Here is a 22,552-nt window from a genome sequence, read left to right on the forward strand (position 1 = left end):
AACTTGGATGTGGCAAGAAAAACAGAATCGGATATACCAAGTGTGTCTTTGTCAGAGGAAGGAAACGCTCTGTAGCTAAACGTTAACTGCTGTGGGAAGAATCTAACCCAAAATGTATGAAGAAAAGATTAGGGGAAGGCACCACCTACCCTTGTTAGGAGATCTGAGCAGTGTGCTGCAGCCTTCACTATATGGCACTGCTTAGCTTGTTGCGGGCTGAATACCTGTAAATGGTCAAAGGTGGAGGTGGAACAATATGTGCATTTAGGTGGTCTTTGGAGGAATAAGAGTAGCAGTTTCATGAGAATACTGTCTGTGAAACTTGTGCTAGCTGCTTCTGTATATTTTCTTGATTGCTGTAGTTGTCTGTTGGTGTTAGTTGGAAAAGTAGATACTCACACCACCCTCTTGCAACCCCTCACCTGGTGGGGTGAGTAGAGCTACCCTTGCTCTTCCTGGGAACTTGACCTCGAGTTCAGAGTTGACTAACTGAGATCTGAGGTTCTGTGCAATGGACTAAGCAAGCTCTGCCTGTTTATTTGGATTTGTGCAATGAAACTCTAGTGAGTTTTCCCCCCTAGGTTCTGCTTCTGGGGATTTGGTGCAGATTTTCTTTCACCACGAGGCAAAAGGTTGTGTAGTTGTACTCCTGCCTGTTTGTGTTACTCCTGAGGAAGAGCTAGTGCTCTGTAATCTAATAGGGAGGACTTTCTTCTAGGTCATCATTAGGAGATAAATCCCAGTTCTGTACTCAAAAGTCTTGCAGTAAGTGTATGCTGTATCTTAACCAGATGGTTCTCTGGGCTCTGATGTGGTCTCTAACCTGTCTGTCAGCATCCTTTGGCTCTCTGTCCCTCCTGCAACTAACCTTGAATTTTGAAGATGCCTACATAATATCTGGTCTACATAATATCACAGTGAGGATTGGATCTACTGTGGTGGGCTTTGGGTTCATCTAATTGATTGCAAGTCATTGTGTAAGCACTATTCTTCTGTAAGCAGTTGAAGTCTAACATCTATAGTGAGATGCATGCAATGTCTAGTTCCTACTGTGCTTGTACATGGCGACTGGGATACAACCACTGCAAGAATAAACTGGATTTTTTGTGTTAGTGAAAACAAGCTAGGCCACTTCAAACAGCAGCCAAATGGAGCTTTGCCCAAGTTCCTGGGGAAGCTAGGATTGCCCGGCACATACTCCCTTGTGGTGAGTAACGCAGCAGACACTGCCCTGGGCTGCCTGGGAGTGGACAGAGGGTGGAGTAGCTGAATCCTGTGTCCCCTGGTGTGATGGGTTGAAGTTGTTTGAACCTCCTGCTGATATTGCCTTTGGAGGAAAACATCCCTGTCTCTCTAAAGTGTGTGAGAAGAATGGCCACACAAGCAGCTGCACTGTCTGGTTACTAGTGGGATGCTTCCTCTGAGTCAGGTGATGGCCCTTTGCTGTTCCTTGCAACCTGGAGAAGTAGACAACTGAACTAACGGGGAGGAACCAGTAAATACAGAAAGCAGTGTCTTAAAGCATAAATTCAGGAGATACTTTAGAGTTAATTTGCCTGGGTCACTGAAATATAGCAAGTTTTACTGATCAGGCTGGTGAGTTGGTAGTGGCAGAGCTTTGACCATCCACGCTGTGGCCTTTCTTGCAAAGGGGCAAGCTGTTTTCGTCTAGCAGCAGGTTGCATGAACTCTCCTGCCAACACTACCCAGTAACAGCACAAAAATGACTGTGGGCTGCAGTGACATCATGGGCTGTGGCTCCTTCTCCCTTGCTTCAGGCTATGCTGTAAATCGTGACGCATTTATTTGTCAGAGCATTGAATTACTCCGGCATGAGCTGGCCAGGCTGCGTGGCAGCACAGTTCCCAAAGTATGGTTCCTCTGAGGGCGAGGTGGGCACAGGCTGCCATGCTGACACTCAGCCTGCCTGCTGAGAGGGGCAAATTGGGCAATGGCTGTTGCAGCACATCCCACTGTCGCATTGCTGCACTCGGTTCTGGCATGGTGTGGGTGCTGTGCTGAGCAGAGGCTGTCAGCCACCCTCTGTTCTCCTCCATGCTGCTGGGGTGGCTCTTGCTGCCTCCTGCTTGCCTGGGTGGGGTGCAACACTGGCCACAGCCCTCTACATGGCTGCTCTGCTGCAGAGCAGCAGCTGAAAGCACTGGAGGCAACTGCTAGCCCATGGCTGGTGTGCTTCCACCCACTTTTAGTGCTGAAACCTGTGTGATGAGCTCTGAGTTGAGCTATTTAATGCTGCTCTGAAATGCCAACTCCTATCCTTTTCATTAGTGCTGTGAGCATGTTTGGTCCTGGGGGCTGCCCCAGCCTGACCTGGGAGTAGGAAGCTGGTGGCTGCTCTACTCTTGTAGCTCACAGCCCACAGCAGTTTTGGGCTACCCTATGTGCTTGTGGCTGCCTACTGGTTTTCATTAGTCTATGGCCTCTCTTGTAAGGAGACAATGTATTCTGTATTTCTGAGCCTATATTAAAATGCAGTGTCGTAGTTGGTGGCCCCAAAATGAGCAACTGGTGAGCTAAGTTGTGTACACATCTGCTCTGGGGCCCTGCAGCAGAAGGCACAGCGTACAGAGCTGTGCTGAGCAAACACCCGTGATACATGCATTTGAAGGTTATTCAAACACCAGAGAGGAAATACTGTTCCCCTCGGCTAGATACTAACTTGCTCTATCTGTGTTTCCTTTAATTGGTGTAATTAAATGTTTTGCATTCCCTTTTCTCACAACAACCTTGCAGTAGTAGGTGCAGCAGCTTTAGTAGACATTCCATAGGCAAATACTGGCAAGCCAGGTCTTGGAACTAGTTTAAGTCTCAGTGCTAAAACACTGATGAGTACGTCTTGGAGATGAGCTTTACCTTTGTGTAGATCCTCCCTTTGTTGTGAGTGGTAGAAGCAGGTTTCCCTGGTCTCAGACTACAGGAGCAAAGACTTAAGGTACATGTGCAGGGTCCTGCATTTGTCTTTGATGCATCTTCCATGCTGGGAGCTGACAATTCTAATAAATATACTTTGTAACTGCCATGGTGTAAGACACAAATCTTGAATTTATCTCTGCTTTTGATTCTTGCTACAGAACAGGAAATGCTGGCTTGCTAAACAAAATTTGTCTAACTTATCTTGGTGGTGCAAGGTATCGTATGTTGCCTCACTATCACAGCTAGACAGTCAATTTCTGTAGGGTTTCTCTGCAAAAAATAGAAGTAATTCTCCTTGTTGGTCTCCCAAATAATCTGAAGTCTAGGCGTCTTTGAGCCTCCTCCAGCCCCTGGAGGTTCCTGAAGGGCTGCTGTTTGCTGATGTCACTCTAGTTGCAGTGACTCTCTGAGCAGTTGTCACTTGCTCAGATATGGCTTGTTACCAGATTCCCTTGTGGGGGACAAGTTGGTGTCTGAGCAGACTTACAATAGTGTCTGTGGGAAGGTTTGGGATGTTAATCGTGTTGTTTCAGCTTTGTTCCAGCTGTTGATTACCAGTGTGGTTGCATGCAAATATCCTATAGCTCATGTAACCGCTAGAACAAGATCAATGATCTAATTAAAAGTCAAATGGAAACAGCTTTAGTTGTCTCTGGGGATTATTTCTTTTGGTAACTCTTAATAGGCATGTAGTAAAAATGCAACTATGAAGAAGCAAAAAATCTAGGCTGGTGACTGCCAGGAAAATTTGTGGTGAGACTTGAAAGGGTAGTGACTTCTGGTGCCACGGCTTGAGCTCACCAGTGCTGGACATTGCTACTGTCAGAAGTCAGGATAAAGACATGGAGGCTTTTAAACCAGGGTGGCAGGACCCTATCTATAGTGGTGCTATGTTAATGCTCTAACTACTTTGTGATTATGTATTCTTGTGCTATTTAGTGCTGATGTATGTGAGTTCGATGCTCTTACCAGAGAATGCAGCATATGTGCTGGGCAACTGAACAGTAACATTGAACGTGGGTAGCCAGAGGGAGGAGGGTAACTTGCCACACCCCAATACAGCTGCTTTGGAGAAGACCCTAGCTTGCAGAAGTTGCTGCATGTTGATTAAACCAGCTCCTGTACTTGTAGTATTTCTCTGGCCTAACCTGAGTGCTGAGCAGGATCAGGGATTGCCAGCTCATTCAAAGTGCCAGTGCCCAAGAGAGTTGTCTACTTGGTGGGAGGCCACAAAGTCAGATGACCTAAGAGTGCCTGCAGATCCCCAAGCTGCAGTGTGCGCTGTGGCTCCCCAGAGCCATGTGGAAGCAGGTGCAGCTCCCAGGTGGCTGGTTATGTTTTTTGCATCCAAAAAATATAGAAGAGCCTGAGATAGTCTTCTAGTGGTCCAGGTTCTCTACAAAAACATGAGTGAAGAAACAGTGATTTGCATTCAGCTCACAGCCATTGTATAGCAGGGTGGCTCAGCATTGCCCTTGGTGCTGTCACACTGGATGATCAGTGGCTGCTCAGTGAGCATTGCTGAGCATGCTAATGACTTGCAGACATCTGCAGTTACAGGGATAGAAGCATGTGCTACTCCTGGACAAGGGTATTGTAAAGACCTTGTCCCAGAGAATTAACTGCACTACCATTGGGATTCTCACTGGAGTATATCCCTATCTACTGCTTTCTGCAAGGAGGCAGTTTGGAGCTACTCTGCAAGGATTGTCTCAGGGATGAGGTTTGCTTTGCTGTGAAAGCACCACGAGCAGACTTAAGTGAGGAACTGCTAGTTCAGGCCCTGTAAACAATGGAGATGTCTGGGATTTCCTGGGTGGAAAGCTCTGCTGAATGACTCGACTCAAACAGGGAAGCCCCTGGCTTAGTTAGTGGCATAAAGCCCTAATTTAACAGTTCAAATTTTGCTGTGGTTTTGGTAGCCTAGCTCTGAGTTCAGTGTTTGAGTAAAGAAATATTTCTTCTGACATAGATAAATAACTGAAGGAAACTATGTCCCTTTGAAAGGTTTTAATTGCAAAGAGAAAAAATGAGCTGCTTCACATACAGTGCTGCAGCTATTGGTTGAAAGCACTGCCTTAGGCAGAGGAAGTTCAAATATTTAAGTTAACCAGCTTTATTACTTAAACATAGGCTTTAACAAGCTGCAAAATATTTCTTACTCTACCTGTAAGAAAAGTAACTCATCTGAAGCTACAGTACCTGGTTAGCAAGAGTACTTAACCTCAAATGTAGAAGCTGAAAGAAGCAGCCCAGACTTCCTCTGGGAGTAAGATAAACACCTGTAGAACTCCTGATGTGTCTGGATGAAGGCAGTAGTATGCCAGTAAACATTTTTCACGGTGAAATGGAGGAATTGCTAGAAATGATATTGTCTAAAGCTACATCAAACCTGGTAGGTACCTGGAAGAGGTATGGGAGATCAGACAGAGCAGTGTAGCTTGTGAAGTTGCTGCAACTATTTCAGCTCTAGAAAAATTGCCCCTAGAGCCAGTGCTCTACATTTTTAGTATTGTATTAAAAATGTGAAATAAAATAGGCTTGCAAATGTGAACAATGTGAGACTGCAGATTAAAAATGGGATCTTGCAGCTGGTGAGGATTTGGGTAATTGCTTGCACCCTTCTTGATCAGCATGTGTGATGGAGTGCTGTCCCTGAAGGCCAGGGAGAGACCTGCAGGCTTCTGAAGTTTGGGATGACTTGTGTGAAGCCTTTTGTTGGAGGATTTGAAGTCCAGCCTCTGGAGAAGAAAGGTAGTGTCCCTCTGAGCACTGGCTAGTTTGGAAACTTTGTTAGCAGCCAGAGCCTGTTACAGCTGAGCAGCTCCTGACTAAGTTGGGTTAGGCTGATGGTGTCAAATGAGCAGACCTGCCTCTGCCTTCTGCTAGGAGAGTGAGAGGATGGCCCCTGGGCAGATCCCTGGTATGGCTCAGGACCTATGGCACAGGAGGGTAGCTCTGGGGCCTGGGGCTGGCAAGTCCATGGCAGCTGGGGTGAGATGGGGACTTGGATTATTCAGGGCCATGCAAAATCCATACATTTGAAGCAAAGCATTGCTGTGGAGGGAGTGAGTTTGAGTGGGAGGTGGAGGTAAATGGTTTGCATGAGCGGGTGTTGCACGGCTGAGGCTCATGTGTGCTCAAGCTGTACCATTAATCCCAGATGGTCCTCTTTAAGGTGCTTGGAGACCACCCGTGCAGACTGTTCCTCTGCAGATTCAGCACTGTGTTCCCAGTCATGAAAGCTCCTCTCTAAGAGATCTGTCTTGATAGTGGCTGCCTCAGTTGGATGAATTACCTGGGCCTCAAGCCAAGCGTCTATTCCTTATGTTAGCGGCTTGTAGCTGAAACCGTATAAACACAGCACTGTTGTGTGTAGGGTGTTAAACACACAGGGCTCAAATCGACACGGTGCAGGGGAGAGCCTTGTGTGATGTGCAGATGGAAGTGTGTTTACGGCTGCCTTGCACAAGCATACAAAAATGTGTTCAAGCTTCATTGTTTTCCCAGAAAGAGGGGAGAGCATTTTTCCTTCAAGATGCAGTGCACAGTGTTTAAGAATTGACATTCCAGGAAGAAAGCAACCCCGTTCCTTCTTGGAGAGGTCTAATCATGGTTTCCAGTGGATGGGGAGGTTAAGTGTCTGTATGTGGAAGCTCATGGGGAATAAAATCTAGCTGGCTTACACACAGCAGCTTGAAGACATCTTCATAATGGTTCATGGAAAAGGCGCAGTGCTTTCCAGGTCATGCATGTGTTTGTAGTGACTGGCACGTCCTTGCTTAGTGTGCAGCTGCAAAAAGCAGCCTTGGCTGTGTGTCACTCCCTCCTGCTTGATGCTCACATGGCAATGCTGTGGTGATGGCTGGAGCACGAAGACAGGATGAGGGCTCATTTTGGATGTTTCACATCATTGTAGCAGTGCCCTGGTGAGACAGTTCTGGTGTTGGGGTGTGTGGGTGTTGGGCTACTTCTGGTACTGTGTTGAGTGAGTACTATTGTCTGAATGTCAAAATGAACTGATGAAATTCAGATTTGGAGGGTAACTCCAAAGTGCCTATTCAGTCTGCACTGAAGGTACAGTTGCACATGTCATAGTTTAAGCCCAGCCAGCAAGTCAGCCCCACACAGCTGCTCCCTCACTTCCTTATGGTGGAGGGATGGGGGAGAGAATTGGAAGAGTAAAAGTGAGAAAACTCATGTGTTGAGATGAAGACAGTTTAATAAGCAAAGCAAAGTGTTTGTTCACCACCTCCTATGCACAGGAAGGTGTTCAGCCATCCGTCATGTGTAATGGTTACCAGGGAAGACAGGTGACATCACTCCAAATGTCCCCTGTGCTTCCTCCTTCTTTGTGCTGAGCATGATACCATGCAGTATGGGGTATCCCTTGAATCACTGGGAATCTGCTGTCCCCTTCAAATTTCTTGTGCATCCCCAACCAACTCACTGATGGGGTAAAAAATGCCTTGATTCTGTGTAAGTGCTGCTCTGCAGTAGCAAAAACACATCCTTGTGTTATCAGCATGGTTTTCAGCACAAATCAAAAACCCAGCCCCATTTCAGCTACTGTGAAGAAAATTCACTCTATCCCAGCCAAACTGAGCAGAATTTGTTATTTACCTTTCCTGTTGCTTCTCGGTGAAATGGTTGGGCAGAGATAGCTGGAATAACTCTGTCATTAAGGGGCAGAGGGCTGCAGAGTATCTGTAGCATGGTGCCTGGGCTTATATGCTTCGAAACAAACCTGCGTAGAGCTGTGCTGCTAGGTGCTCAGAGTCAGAGATGATCAAAACTGAGACAAACCACAAATCTTTTGCAAAGCTAAAGTAACTGGCAGGTTACTTTTTGATGTGTTACTAACCCCAGACCACAAAATGTGCTCCAATCCTCAGTACTTTGGTGCTGCAGTGTGGAGTGGAGATGGGTTGAGCTGTGCAGGGCTGCATGAATGGGGATTTCCTCTGAACAGCCTGTGCGCAGTGAATCACAGTCAGCGTAGCAGTTCTGGTTTCAAATGGAGAAAATGAATCTTGGTGTATGTTGTGGCCAGGGATTTCCCCAAACAGTAATCACTTCTGATAATTTCAAATGTGTTGGTTTTGGCTTCACAAAGTCCGTCCCTTGCAGCTTTTGTGCCTGGTGTCTGCTGCACAGAAGATGTTAGACAGCCCTATGTGAATAGGCTCCTTTATCTCGGCAAGTTTTTACATGCTGTTTCATATAACTATTTTGACCTGCCCCCAGTGTGAATAAACACATTGTTAGTAGCACAGAGGTCACTTTGGTGCCTGGAAACCTCTGTATTATTTGTTGCTTATTCTTGCTGAGGCATCTTTTTTTTTGTAGCCCTGTCTCACAATCCTTTTATCTCCAGTGCCTGAGGTGCCTGAGGGTAAACCTTCCTGTTGTCCCCTGCACTGAAGATTGGTAACATTCCTTCAGCAATGTGAGATACAGCACAGCACTGACTTGTTACCTAATGCCAGCCCCTGGGAGGTCTTTGCAAGAACTTTGCAAGAACTAGAGAGGCTTTTGACCTTGATGAGACCTGAAGTAACCTGCAAGATTTAGGGTTACCTTAATCCTACAGAGATGGTTACAGCTCTCTTAGGCTTCAGAGACAGTTTGTAGCTTTGTTGTGTCACTTGCAGTATTCTGGCACTACAGTTGTTTTTTTCAGTAAGGACATGTATTTTTCGTTTGCACACACGAATGAAACAACCTTGAGTTGATCAGACTACTAGAAAAGTATTTCTTGTGAGGTGCAGACAATTATACATCTGACTAAAATTTTAATGTCTTGCTTAAACTGAAACTTGTTTCCTGTGAATTGGCTAGTGGTGTTGCTGTTGGCTAGAGATGTAGCTGTTTGCTCTGATGGGAAGGGGAAGCCTTCCTGTGCCATGGCAGTAAACTTCTGGGGAGCACAGACCTGGTGTAGGATCATTCCTTTTTCTCTCCTGTCTCCTGACTAGAGGAGGGAGTTGTAGTTTGTGTCATGTCACTTCGTTTCAAAAGTTGAGCCAAGTGTTTCTCAGCAGTGTGACAAAGCCAGGATGTTTTCTTCCCCCTCTCTTCATCATTTAACAGAAATCCAATTCTGGCACGTTAAGTCCTCCGCTGCAGGGACTTTCCTTCTCAAGTTATTCCTGAATGGTTAATTACACTTGGGTGCCTTGTGTTGTGCTGTCCCCATGGCTTCCTGGAGCTTCCCTCCACCTGCCCCTGAACCTGGGGCTGCTGGGGGTGAGAGTCTGTGTGGGTGCTATCCTGAAGCCCTTCTCTGCAGTCTCACCCTGTGTTGCCAGGTGGTGTCTGGGGTCTTTCCCAATCCACCTGTTGTCTGTGAGGTTGATGCAGATGTTCTTTGCATGCTGCCAGCTATGCTGTCCTGGAGGATGGGGTGCTGCTGAGTTGACTTGAGCACATGGGGAGCAGAATTGTCCCATGTGGGCTTGGGCTCCCTTTGCATAGTGAAGCATGAAGGCTGGCTTCTCTGCCACCAAGTTTCCACTCATTCCTCCCTGGAAACGTGGATCTTTGCCATCAAAGGGGTTGAACATCACCTGCTGGTTCAGTGCCAGTGCAGGATGCTTGCACTGTCTGTCCCCAGCACAGGCATGTGGGAGCCGCAGTGTCCCAGCTGCTCCTGGGGCCGGTAGCAGCACCAAGGGGCGTTGGGATGAGCTCAGCAGTGGGGAATGTGCTTTAGTGGTGCAGGGACCTGCTCACAGGGCCCGTTTTGGGGTGGTTTTGGCAGTGATGCCACGGGCAGCATCGAGCAGTGGCAGGCCCAGAGCCCACTGTGCCACTGGCCACATATCGGGTGGGAGCTTCAGGTGGGGCACAGGGGTTCCAGGACTGGGGGAATGATGATGTGATGCCTCCTGTCCCCCAGCTGTCGGGCGCTTGGCCGTGCCAGTTCTCGAGACGAGCCAGGGTTTTGGGGTCAGTGTGGTGCTGGCACGCTGCCCCGCCAGGCTGGCGAGGGGCTTGCTGGCTGCAGACAAAGCAGCACTTATGGCAACTTGCTGCTCTACAAGGGCTGAGCATTCAGACGCCTTCTTTTCTTCTCCCCCTCCGCAGCAAAAGGATCGAAGATAATGGGCACAGCATTCCTGTATGCCGTTCAGCTGGGTATCTGTGCTGTAGTCCTGCAGCTGTGAGTGGGGACCTGCTTGGCAGGGAGCAGCTGGGTCTGAAATAGCCACTGTGAATGGCAGCTCTTATTGTTCTGTATTGCATCCTTGCTCACTGCTAATCCCATCCCAGCAGTGTGCCAGCAGTGCAGAGCCCTCCTGGTGCTCACAGACATCGTTCACAGCAAAGGTTAGATGTGCACTAACACCTGTCTGCAGCTCTTCCTGGACGTAAGAGTTGTGTTTACCTTCTCATATCCTAACTTGGGATATGGCGCTTAAAGGCAGCAGAAACCTAGGTGTGTTCAGACTGAAAGTATTAAGGAATTTGATCATAAGCCAGGCGCAGTTTGACTTTTTTCCCCAGCCACCTTAACAATTCCTAATTTTGAAATTCTTAACTTTTCATTCAAGCCCCCTTGGGCGATTTCAGTTTCTCTTGGAGAAGCTGGGTTAGTTGCTGTTGCTGTCATACTGCTGGCTTAAACTTGCTTTGTGTTATGTCTTTCTTTTCTAGATGTGAGTGGTCTCTGGGTACCTATTAAGTTGGGCAGAGCTATTTTAGTCTGTATTTTGCTCCTGAGAGCTCCTTTGGTTTGATTATTTTTATTCTTTACTGTATTAAAAGTCTGTGTGATATTTTTTCTTGCCAAACCTACACTAAAAGGACTGGATTTGAACTTATTTTTTTCAGTTTTTCAGCCAGCTCCATCTCATGAGATCCTTTCTAGAGGCCCAACATGCACCAATAGGCAGCACAGTGATGGATGCAACAGTGGCCTGAAGTTCTCTGACATAATTGGTTTCAAATCCAGTTAAAGTAAACACTATTTTAATAGTTTAAAACCCTCTGAAGTGTAATGTTTAATATCTCAAATCCAAATATTTGTTTCACAAAGGAATCTTACTGCCTTTTTTTTTTTTTTTTTTAAATAATCAGTCACCCTGGTAAGCCTAGAAGAAAATGGTTTCTGTCCCTTGCAAAAAAATAAAATCCTATATTCTTTTCCATCCTCCTGTCCATGCCCAGGTCACCATTCTTACAACCCTCTAGTGACAAGTTATTCCTCCTCTGGAAAACCTACCTTGTAAAAAGCTTAGTGGATCTCTGAGTGTACATGGTGTATCACTTAGACTTCCTGAAGATACACTTCCTCGGGTGACAAAGTCCCTGAGGCTCGTCAGTGAATCTGAGGAGTGGCTGTGCCTCGGCAGGGTGTGGGAGCTCAGTTGGGAGCCAGTGAGCTGAAAGCCCAGGGAGACTCAGGTAAGCTGTGTGCTGAGGATGAGCTGTCCTGGAGGTCACAGCCTGCAAATGCTGCAGAGAAGCAGAGATGCAGTGGGACTGGAGCACGTCACAGTTTGAGGCTGGCAGGTCACAGCTGGGTGTCCATGAAACCGGCCTGAGTTCAACCAGCTGTGTGCAGTAGGCACAGCCTGTGCTTCCGTGGGGTGAGCGGCTGCATGCGGCAGGACACAAGCAATGTGCTGACCCTGAGGAGCTGGGATATGGACCTGGGCTTAAGGGACACTGGAGGAAATGGTTGCAGTATGTTCTCAAGGCACAGAGGAATCCCTGTAATTGATTTAAAGACATATTATCCCTGCAGAGGATGTCGCTAATGTCTTTAGCAGGCACAGTAAGCCTGTGAACACATACTGTATGCTTCAGCAAAGAATTTCCTTGGGCAGCTTGCTCAGCTCCATCTCATCTGCATACTTCTGTTTCACATGCGGCTCCGCTCAGTGTGGTGTTTTCTCTGTTCCAGAAGATTAAGCCTTAATAATTGCTTTTCTGTCCCATAGCTGCTATAGCTATTTAACAATAGGTGAGAATAACCAGAGGTGAGGAAATGCTCAGACACTTAAAGACACTAAGATCTAAAATTCCTACAGTCTCTTCATAACTGATCCATAATTGAGATTAACTTTGTGCTATACAAAATTCCTTCTGTGCCTGGAAATGCGAAGTAAGGGCTGTTGGTGAGACTTCTCCTTTGTTTTGTATTGAGAACCATGGATTTGGTTTCTCCCTACATATAAGGCATAGAATGAAAGTTTAGATATGGAAGACACAAAAAATTAAGAGGAAGACCACTTTTTAGAGAAGGTGGATGCAAAGAGCAGTAACTTCTCAATGTGAAAATCAACAGCAAGGCTTCTGAGATGGCTCTGTGAGATAGTGAACAAGCTGTGTTGACTGCAACCTCAGCCATGAAACTATTTTAAAAAAATAAAATTCACTACTCAAAAGCTGCTTTTTCAGTCCTTCATTTGTTTTGCAATATTTCCACAAGTCTGTATGACCAGCTTGATTTAGTAAGGAAGCTCTCTGCTTCGGTAGCTTGTTTCCACTAATTGTTCAGCAGAGAATGACTTGCAGCTCTGCTGTAGGGCAGAGTTTAAGGAACATTGCCACAGTTTGGGTGGTACTTAGGCTTAATCTGAATGCAGAGCAGACTTGCATATGAGCAGAAGACACTAGTCACAAAGTTGTTTATAATGCTTTTTTGTTATTTTTTTAAATTGTAGAATTATTGACCTAATAAAGGTCCTATAGTTCAAGCCATGTGTTCCAAGTAGAATTTAGGGGTTTCTACTGGAGTAGATAAATGTGCAAGCTTCAAATCAGTGCCAGGTTTCGGTTCTGGCACTGGCTCGTGGGGCAGCTATAAATACAAATGCAGAGGACCAAGCATTGGCAATTTTCTACTTGGTAGGTTGGGTTGGGAAGTTTTTTGTGGCCCAGGCCATAAAAATGACACATTTATCACAAAATGGTCACACTGCTGGCTCAGACTAGTCACACTGCTAGCTGAAGCCCTGGCACTTTGGCATCTTTTTGTTTGAGTGTGATTTTAGCAGTCCAAGTGTAACATATCATATTAGTATTTTAGTATAGAGCAACAGTTATAAATCAGTTTGAGCAGTTGGTTCCTTTTCAGGACTGAGGCTGGTGGTATGTACTGCTGGCCTATGGAATTGCCATAATCCATTTTTTGGGCTGGTTGCCATTTAGTTAATAGGATAATAAAAGTGGAAGAATTACAATCAGGACTCAGAGGTGTGATGGGGGAAGCAAATGAGCTCTGGTTCAGCCTGTTTTCCTCTTCACCCTACTCGACAGCCACTTAATAGCTGACTAGAAGCAGGATACTTCTACATAAAACTTAATGTTGTAGGCTATATATAGGTGTGGGGTTTTTTTAGTTTTTTTTTTTTGGAAAGTGTGTGCTTGCTTTTTCAATGCTGTCATTGATTCTGCAGAACAGCTTAAGTCTGGCTGGCAGGTTTTCCCCAGCAGTCAACATGTACCTCATGTCAAGATGCACCCTGACAGCAGGGCCTTGGCAGTGAGCTGACAGCAGCCCTTCCCTGCAGGCGGCTCCTGCCTGCCTGCAGCTGAACGGGGGCTGAGTCCTGCTGATGGCTGCTGCTATTTTGTTGATGTTGGATTGTCATCGGGTACTTCCAGAGGAGGAGAGCAAGTTGGAGATGGAGAATTGAAGTTAAAATGCATGTTGAACAGTGTAAGTGGGAAGGAAGGTTTGTGTTAAATCTGAACTTGAATGCTTCTGTGGTTTTTACTTCTTGCTGGTTCAGGACAGCATGTCTAGCCATAAGAACTTGCAGACTGTCTGAAAATGGTCACCTTACAGCATTCAAAGTTTTGGAGTCCACAGCAAGAGTGTCAGCACAACTTGCATACCACATCCACAAAATTCTTAGCTCTAATAATAATAATAAAAAAACCCAACCCACCAAAACCAGCACAAAACCCTCTTTCCAAACCTTCATCCATTGGCTCTTCTAGATGGCATCTCTAAAGCTGCCTGTTTCCAGTTGAGCTGAAGTCCTCCCAAATACTAGTGTAAAGCAAGAGGGAGAGCCTGTGGCATGTATTCCTGCTTCATGCCTGGGCTTTCCATAAAAATATGCCCTTTGAAAGTAGAAGTCCAGTGTCTGTCAGCAGGTATGAGTCAGCTGTGCAGGGACTTTGATCTCCAAAGCACACATCTCCTACTGGGAACCAGGGGACATTGCTCTCTGACACACCTGTAAAGGCATCTTGCAGATGTTAACATAAGCACTGTGACATGAATAAGACAGATGATGTAGATGACCATGCTTTCTCCAAGGAAGGTTACATTAAAGCTGTCTGCAATGATGCTGTGAAGAGTTGGTTCAGCCCTGCTAAATGATCTTGGAAATGAGATCCAGTGGCTTGCTTTCTTCAAGTCACAGGAAGGCAAGGACCAGTGGCCGTCTCCCATATGGAAAGGGCTCCTTTAATCTGTGGAAATGTGGCTAGTGTTTTGGAGTAAACACACTCTCACAGCTGAAAGGAACAAATTGCCCTCCTAACTCATTGACGCTGAAAGCCAAATGCAGCTGGAGGTGGTGGAGATGAACTGTCAAGGGGCTGGGCTGTTCAGAGGAACTGACCACAAGTGTGCATCTCTGTTGTAAATTTACAACAGAGCTCCAGCAGAGCAATTGAGAAACATGACTAAAGGCTCTGTAAAGCATTGATTGTGTGAGAAATAAGTATGCCTAAAAGTAATTTTTGTCGTAGGAAAGCAGTGGTGGAAATCTGTTTATGTAACCCATTTTCCAGCCTGCGATGGCCAGAAAGTGTCTTGAAACAGACCAGGGAATGGAGGGCCAATGCCAGTGGCAAACCAGCTGAGCTGGGGTGCAAGCAGGGCCTGCTTGTTGGTGCTTAGGTGTCATTGGAATATATTATTTTTTCCACTATCCCAACACCTTGGCAGTATTACACTAACAACATAATGTAGAGCTGGTGGGGGATGCTTGCAAATTTGGTTGTACTGAGAGTATTCTCAGGGCCAGCTCTGTGCTGCCTGTACAGGATCTGAATGGATGTGTGTCTTCCTGGTTGCCACTTTCATCTTCAAGCCCAAGATGCACTGAATATTTTCAGACAATTAATGAAAAAGTCAGCACTAAAGCAGAGACTCTTTTGGCAAGGCTGAGTGCTCAGGTGGAGCTGAGCTTTACAGCGGTGCATGGAAGCTAAGCCTGCTATGAGCTGGACTTTGGTCTCCTCTTGAACATGGAGGGTTCTCTTATACAGTGATAAAGATGGTGAGACAGTGCTGGGAGTGGGGTGCCTGTGAAAAGGGCATGCGGGCAGCTCTGCTGGGTGCTGATAAGGTCTCCTCTACTTCTTCTCCCTCCCTACTTCCCACCCCAAATGAAAGCAGACAAGCCCTCCTCCTTAGCTTGGAAAAAATTACATCATGAGATCCCTATGCCTGTCAGGAAGCTGGGAGGCTGTGAGAGCTTGCTAACAAAGTGCAGTCGTGGCAATGGCACCAACCCCAGAGAGGAAGAGCTGTCCTGTTCCTGTGATGATCTTTTCCTGTCATCAGGGCAGCAGCCCTGTGCCCAGCCTCTCTGGATGAGGCTGCTGAGATGGGATATTTTAACTCTTGCTGGGAAGCTTGTACAGGCTATTTTTCCCCAGGTCAAGGACCACAGCCCAGCTGTGCCTTTGGAAGAGGCAGTGGGGTTCTGGGGGAAGCTCTGAAGACACAGCTGGTTGCTGCAGTAACCACAATGCAACCACATATAGACATTATTTATGTGCTATAAATATAAAATGAACCATTCTTTATCTCAAGTAATGTGTGTGTAGCATTGTACTCAAGGTGGTTCTGTTCTGCTGGCATTCTTCCCTGGAAAATGCTGGATAGCTTTCTGAAATGAGCCTGTTTGTAGCATACTAAATCATTGCTGTGTCCCTCTAGTAAAAATGCTGATGTTGATATAAATCTGGGACTGATGCTTGGAGGCATTTCTGGAGCAGAGGTGGGCTGGCCATTGGTGTGCTCTAGCACCAGTGTGACCTGGTGGTTGTGCCATGGGGTGGGATGAAGGAGCTGCTGGCACAGGGGGAGGCAAGGCACTGACTAGTTTGTAGCTCAGCTGGAAGGAGGACAGAAATGGGTAACAGTAGGGCCTGTTTATTTGTTGCTAGGAGACCCACTGCTTATGTGATGTAGACTTTTACCTTGCAACCTGTAATTAAAGCTCAGTAGGGATTAATCACCCCATAGCTATCTATTGTATATCTTGGACTGGGTGTGCAATCAGCAGCAAGCAGTCAAGTACTAGACATGTATTGTAATCCTGTAAAATTAGTCAAAACTAGTGTTAAAAAAATCCCATACAAATAAAATCTTGGTAGAAACCAGACACTAACTATCCAGAAAGTCCGAATACCATTCAAGGTCTGAAGTTACAGTATTATCTTTTTAGGACATACTGCTCTGTTGTGAAACCATGTAAATATTAACTGCTTTGCCTGAGCATTGGGTTAAAGGGTGATGACTGTTCTTGGTCATTATTCTGTATAATCATTTGTTTTGAAAGTTAGTAGCTCTTTTTGCATTGATAAGATGGTGCTGGATTGCTGCTGTGGTCTCTACAGGAGCAGGTAAGGCATGCCCAGTGCATGTTGGGCACCTTGGAGGACTTTGGCCATTAACACTCTGAATGTGAACTGGAGAATGCAATCCAGTTGCAGAACGCTTTTACTTTGCTGGCTAGGACTCTCCTGTACAATAATTTGGGTGGCATGAAAGGGAATTTATACAGCTGTAATTGTCTTTACTCCAGTGACTGCTGCAGGAGCTGGAGAGTAGACAAAAGCTTCCAGGTCATTTGTAACTTCTGTTGATTGAAAAGGGATTTCTGTAACAGTTTGCACTTGAAATGGAGGAAAGAACTAAAAAATGCTGTACTGTAGCATTCTGCTTTGAATAAGAGGAACTGTCAAGCTGAGAGCATCCTGGAATGTTGCAGAAGACTGTGGTTTGGGTGAGCTTGAAAAAACTGGAGCTGTTAGCAGTGTAATACAACCTGAGTAACAACTACAAGCTCAAAGAGAGGGAGGGCATCCAATCTGTGACTCATTAAAGCTAAAGTAACTTGCACAAGAACTTGCAAAACATAGTGGTCACTTTGCAAGGCCAAACTGATGCAGAAAGGCATCCTGCTGCCACAGACATTACTTACAAAAATCTGATCTTGATACCCAGCAGCCTTAAACTTAATTCCATAGTGTGTCTTTGAGCAAAACAGCAGCATGGCCACTCAGTGCTAACTTTCTTAAGCTGGAGCATGATAAGGAAAAGCCAAAGCTGGCTCTTCTTTTCTCTAACTCTGAATTTGTATTGTGATGGGATGATATCTTGTGTGATGGTGCAAAGGATTTACCATAGATTTCCACTGCCACTTTGCGGATCATACACAGGTCTCGATATATCCAGACCAGTTACAAACTCTTATTTTCTTGTCTTTGCCACATAGCAGCACTTTATTTTATTCCCTACCATTTTTAAGGCAAATTATTGATGTGTGTGGGAGACATGTTTCTGTATATAAATGCTGTTTCCTAAGTAATGCTTTTATCTATGCATAAATGCATAGATAAAAATAGGCATGATACACTCCATAGGGTCTGGAGTATATCATGCCTATTGGGACACTGGTTTTGTGACCTCCATCACATGCTGTTTGGCCTTTTTCATAAGATACAAATGCCATTACAGAATACTAGGTGGTACTTACCAAATCAAAATACCAGAGATCTTAAACTGCCACATCTCCTAAGCTAGGATCATAAAGCTGAAGGGCAAGTGACAACTGGAAAGCACTAAGTTCTTTGTCTCCTCTCTTTTTGTCCTGTCTGATGCTTCCTGTGAGGAATGGTGTCTCTACCTGAACAAATGTCTGCAGTGGCCCGGGTCAGTTTTCTTGTCCTTGATTACCTGTACGTGAGTGCAGGCACACTCTTTTAGAAACACACCTCTTCTCTTTAGAATGGCAAATAATCAGTTGTATGTCTTCTGTATTCTAGATAGTAAAGCCATTGTTGATGGAAACCTGAAGCTGATCCTTGGCCTGATATGGACCCTTATTCTCCACTACTCCATTTCTATGCCAGTGTGGGAGGATGAAGGTGATGATGATGCAAAGAAGCAGACCCCTAAGCAGAGGCTGCTGGGCTGGATCCAGAACAAAATTCCTTACTTGCCAATCACAAACTTCAATCAGAACTGGCAGGATGGCAAAGCACTGGGTGCTCTTGTTGACAGCTGTGCTCCAGGTAAGTCCTTTGTTCTGATGGCCAGTGTTGTCCTTGCTTGTTGTCCTTGTGGCTGCTCTTCCGATGGGAGGTTTTCACTGCTGAGCTTGAGACTGGAATGAGGCTTTCAAGAAAATCAAAAGAATCCAAAGAGACCAGCTGCAGGAAGCAGCAAGTTGTAAACTTCTTGGCCAAGAGAAATTCTGGCCTGTAGCAGAATGTGTGATTGCATTATGGGAGGCGCCACATCTAAGCTGTGTACTGGGTGCAAGGGACAAAGGCAGAAATGCTGGCTCCTAAATGGAAAAAAGGATTGTTCCCACGGCAAGTGCCAACAACCTTTCAACTTCAGGGTGCAGTGGGAGGCTTCATGTGTTCTCCTAAAATAGGATTGCAGAAGGAGCACAGACCAGCAAAAAGCTGCACACTAACTGAAACTTCAGTGTTTAGCAAGCTGAGACTAACCTGCTTATAGGCAAATAATTTGATGAAGTGTGAAAAAGGCAGAATTTCCTCACCTTCCTATAAGACAGACTTGCTAGTGGGATTGCTGGTGCTCATCTAATGAAATCTAGGCTGCTGTGGCAAGCGGTTTAAATTTTCTTTACTGTGCTGGTTTGAAAGCAAACCAATGGGAGATTCCAAGTCAGAACTACAGTTTAATAGGAAAATTAAAATTAAATGCAGTAGTACCAAACACTGTCAGTCAGAATACACCCTGACACCCTGTTGGTCAGGGTGTTGATAGCAGTCAGATTAAATGGTGGCTGCAGTCCTCCTGGAATGACAGATGTGGTTCTGTTGAAGCAGTGATCCTGTAGAAGGTTGTTGTTTTCCTCTGAAGATCCAGTGGTGGAGTAGATGGGTCTGGTCTTCCTCTGGGAATCCAGTGGGAACAGGCTGACTGTGGTGTTCCAAGTCTCAGATTATATCCAGTAGGAATGCTTGGCTCCTCCCCCTGGGTGGAGCATCTCACAGTGGGATGATGTAATTTTATCAGTCCTGCAGTGAGACTCAATAGCCCATTAAAAGAAGATCTCCCCTTGGAGGGAGGATGGGTCATGAAAGAGATAAAGAACACTGCCCCACCTGGTTTTAACAGATGGTCATAGAATACATACTCCTGGTTACATCTTGCATTGCAACTTAAGATGTGTACCAAATATGCTGCAAGAGAACCAGTGAAACACAAAGGATGGTGGATGTATTTGTGCTAAATTTAGAGTGGTATCTTGCACAAATTGCCCAGAGAGATGATAGATGTCCTGTCCCCAGAAACATTCAAGGTCAGGTTGCACAGGGCTCTGTTGAAGATGTCACTGCTCATTGCAGGGAGGGGTCAGTCTAGATGACCTTTAAAGATTCCTTCCAGCCTAAACCATTCTATGACTCTACACTGATTGTTGTCTTAGCGTTGTTTCAGTGAGCAGCATGCGCTTGTTTTGGTTACTTCTGCAAAGCTCTGAATGTCTTTCTGCGAAGCAGTGTAATGCGAGGGGATGTGGAATTTATACTTGGTTTCTTCAGCTAGGGAAGCACCTTGGCAGATAACACACAACTGAAATGTGCTTGCAGGTTTGTGCCCTGACTGGGAGACCTGGGACCCGAAGAAGCCCGTGGACAACGCTCGGGAAGCCATGCAGCAGGCGGATGACTGGCTGGGTGTGCCGCAGGTAAGCCACCAACACATGGGCTGCCTGTGGGGAGCACAGTGGCCAGCTTTGGCCTTGTGACTAGCTGGAGTTTAAATTGATGAAAACAGGTGAAGCTGCTTGGATGCTTTGAGAAGTTACTGTTAGCTCATGTAGAGTTGCCTGAGAAATGGTGCACTGTAATGAAACATGCTATTACATTTCAGAGCCCTGGTTATAAGATTTTGTGTAGATGTCTCTGCTGAAGACAGCTGCTGTTGCGGCATGTAGGGTGGGAGGAAAGGGCCTGTGTGGTGGTGCCTGATCTGTTAGTCCATGGAATGAGTTTTGCTGCATTGAATTCCACAGAAGAAAATCTTGTTGGCTTAGGAAATCACCTGCAATGATAATGTTCAGAGAGCAATATATTTACAAACTGGATTATTTTCATGCTGATAAAGTTGGACAGAATTCCAGAAATCTCTGACGTAGCTTGTATTGTGGAAGCAGGAGAGGAGACTGCTCACAAGTTTTGCTCTGAAAGCTTTGCAGTTCAGAGCTGTGGCATACAGGATTATGAATTACTAACTTTTTCAGTATAGATTATTGCCGTGCCACTTCTCAAGGGAGACATGACTACTGCTGTCTTGCTGTGATACCATTAAGCTGTTTTCAGTCTCCTGTGAACCCCTAAGTAATCACGGCACAAAAAGCCCCCGAACCACACTGGGACAATAATGAGCTGCTTGATTTTCTTGCCTGAGATTATAAATCATGTTGTGTGTATCAAAGGGAAAGTAAATGTAAGAAATCCCATTAGCATGTGGGAGTTTTGAAATTTAAGTCTGTGTCATAGTTCTGTTTCTGTGTTGACTTGCGGTAACCAAGCACTGGCACAATCTGTTGAATTGCACTGCCTTTCAGGTTATTACCCCTGAAGAAATTATCCACCCTGATGTGGATGAGCACTCTGTGATGACTTACCTGTCCCAGTTCCCCAAAGCCAAGCTGAAACCAGGAGCTCCTTTAAAACCCAAACTGAATCCAAAGAAAGCAAGGGCTTATGGCAGAGGTAAGAACTTGGTGAGCTGAAGCTGCATGGAGCAGTAACTCTTCAGAAAGCTGGGTGGGGTTTTCTGCTTATATTGAACTTCAGACCTACTGTAACTGACTTCAAAGTTTCACTTGTATACTCTTGGTGTGGTGCCTGGTTTCAGAAATACATGGATATAGTCCAAAAGGCACTCCTAGTTCTAACATGTAAATTCCCCAGTCTGAACCTGTTCTGCAAGCTGCCAGCTTCCCATCCACAGCTGGAAGAAGTAGCATGATATGGGGCTAAAATAACCTTGGTGTGCAATTCAGGCCAGCAGTATCGCTGCTGTTGGGTGATAATCTAGCAGTGAATGCTTCTTGTGATGAAGCACTCTGTAAAAGAAGGAAAAAACATCACCTCACTGTCTCTCAGCAGGCTCTGTAGAGACAGTTTTCCATTTCCCAGACTTAATGTATATTAGAGTGGGCTAATTCTAAATTACTTACTTGAGTTGATTGGTAGTGTTGAGTACTTTGCACGTGTACAGAGATGGGTTGGTAGCCCTTGAGACATTACACAGTGATGAGTCTATGTTGGAAAGGCTGTATTTGCTGTTTGGAAGGACTTATGGCAGAATTTGCTGATTGTCCATAGATGCTTATGCAGCTGTAAATCTATGTAGGCATTCTTATTTTTAACTGACCTTTTAAATTGATAATTTCTTATAATTATGGATGAGGTTCTATTCTAGATTGGTGCATAGTCACAACTGAATAAGTAATAGATTTTACCTTTAATATGCTTGGTATGTTGGAAGACATCTCCAGCATTACACTTGGCTCTCCATTCCATCTTAATTTTTTTTTTTTTTTTTTTTTTACATGTGTGGGCTGCTGTTGGTCCTTCAAGATTTTTAGAATGAGTGCATTTTTTAGAATTGGGTGTACAAGAGTGAAATGGAAAGAAACGAAACTTTCCTGGTTTTTTCTGTTTTTCTTATTTGCTTGTGTTTTTTTAAACATGATTTTCCATTGGGACTTAACTAGTGGAATGAAGGGACATGGACTTTATTTATGCACTTAAGAGCAGTTGCTGCAGTCAGAGTGTTAGCACCTATCTGACTTGGGATTTACGTCCTTTGTAGGTGCCTTTCACAGCAAACAGCAATACACAGACACATTTTTCAGGCCCCAGATGTGTAAATGACTGATCAGCCTGCCTCAGTCTGTCAAGTCTGGCTCTAGTCATGTTTTTATTCATTCAAAAACTGGAATTACTTTGTTGTGTGTTTTCATGTGTGTTCTGTTCTGGAGCCATTGTAATGAAAATTACTTTAGAGTGAGTAGCTCTTCTTGAAAGATTGATGTTTTCCTGAAGTTAATTGCCAAAACAGAGTCACTAAATGTACTAACTGATAATTCTGTCTGCTAAGATATGTCATAACTGGAAGGTAACTCCATCAGCAAATGGGCTCAGTCCTCTGCTGAGCAGGGTCTTTTGGACAGCTGCAAAACAGGTTTTCATGCTTCCAGAAAAAAGATGAGTGCAAGTACAAAGTGGGTCAGTCTTAGCTCTTTTTATTACCCCTTTTCATGTAAGCTCTTCACAACCTCCTAACAAGAGTCTTAGCTGTAGTACACCACCCTGAGCACTGTGGGGGTTTGTGCCAGGGACAGCCACGTGTAGAGCTGGG

The 22,552-nt window shown here is 45.3% G+C and overlaps 1 protein-coding gene across 6 annotated transcripts in view; it reads left to right on the top strand.

Annotated features, from left to right (window-relative positions):
* FLNB (filamin B) overlaps positions 1–22,552 on the top strand; it is an 86,597-nt gene that overhangs the window by 20,787 nt on the left and 43,258 nt on the right. For all 6 annotated transcript variants that reach the window (XM_088061890.1, XM_088061889.1, XM_088061895.1 and 3 more), the window contains 3 exons: positions 17,965–18,213; positions 19,768–19,865; positions 20,748–20,895. In XM_088061890.1, coding sequence (XP_087918016.1) covers positions 17,965–18,213; positions 19,768–19,865; positions 20,748–20,895 — 495 coding nt within the window. The remainder of the gene's footprint in view (positions 1–17,964; positions 18,214–19,767; positions 19,866–20,747; positions 20,896–22,552) is intronic.

The sequence above is a fragment of the Pseudopodoces humilis genome, chromosome 13, assembly GCF_049639895.1.
Source record: "Pseudopodoces humilis isolate 2021_Gansu_Grassland_sample_001 chromosome 13, ASM4963989v1, whole genome shotgun sequence".
Classification (NCBI taxonomy): domain Eukaryota; kingdom Metazoa; phylum Chordata; class Aves; order Passeriformes; family Paridae; genus Pseudopodoces; species Pseudopodoces humilis.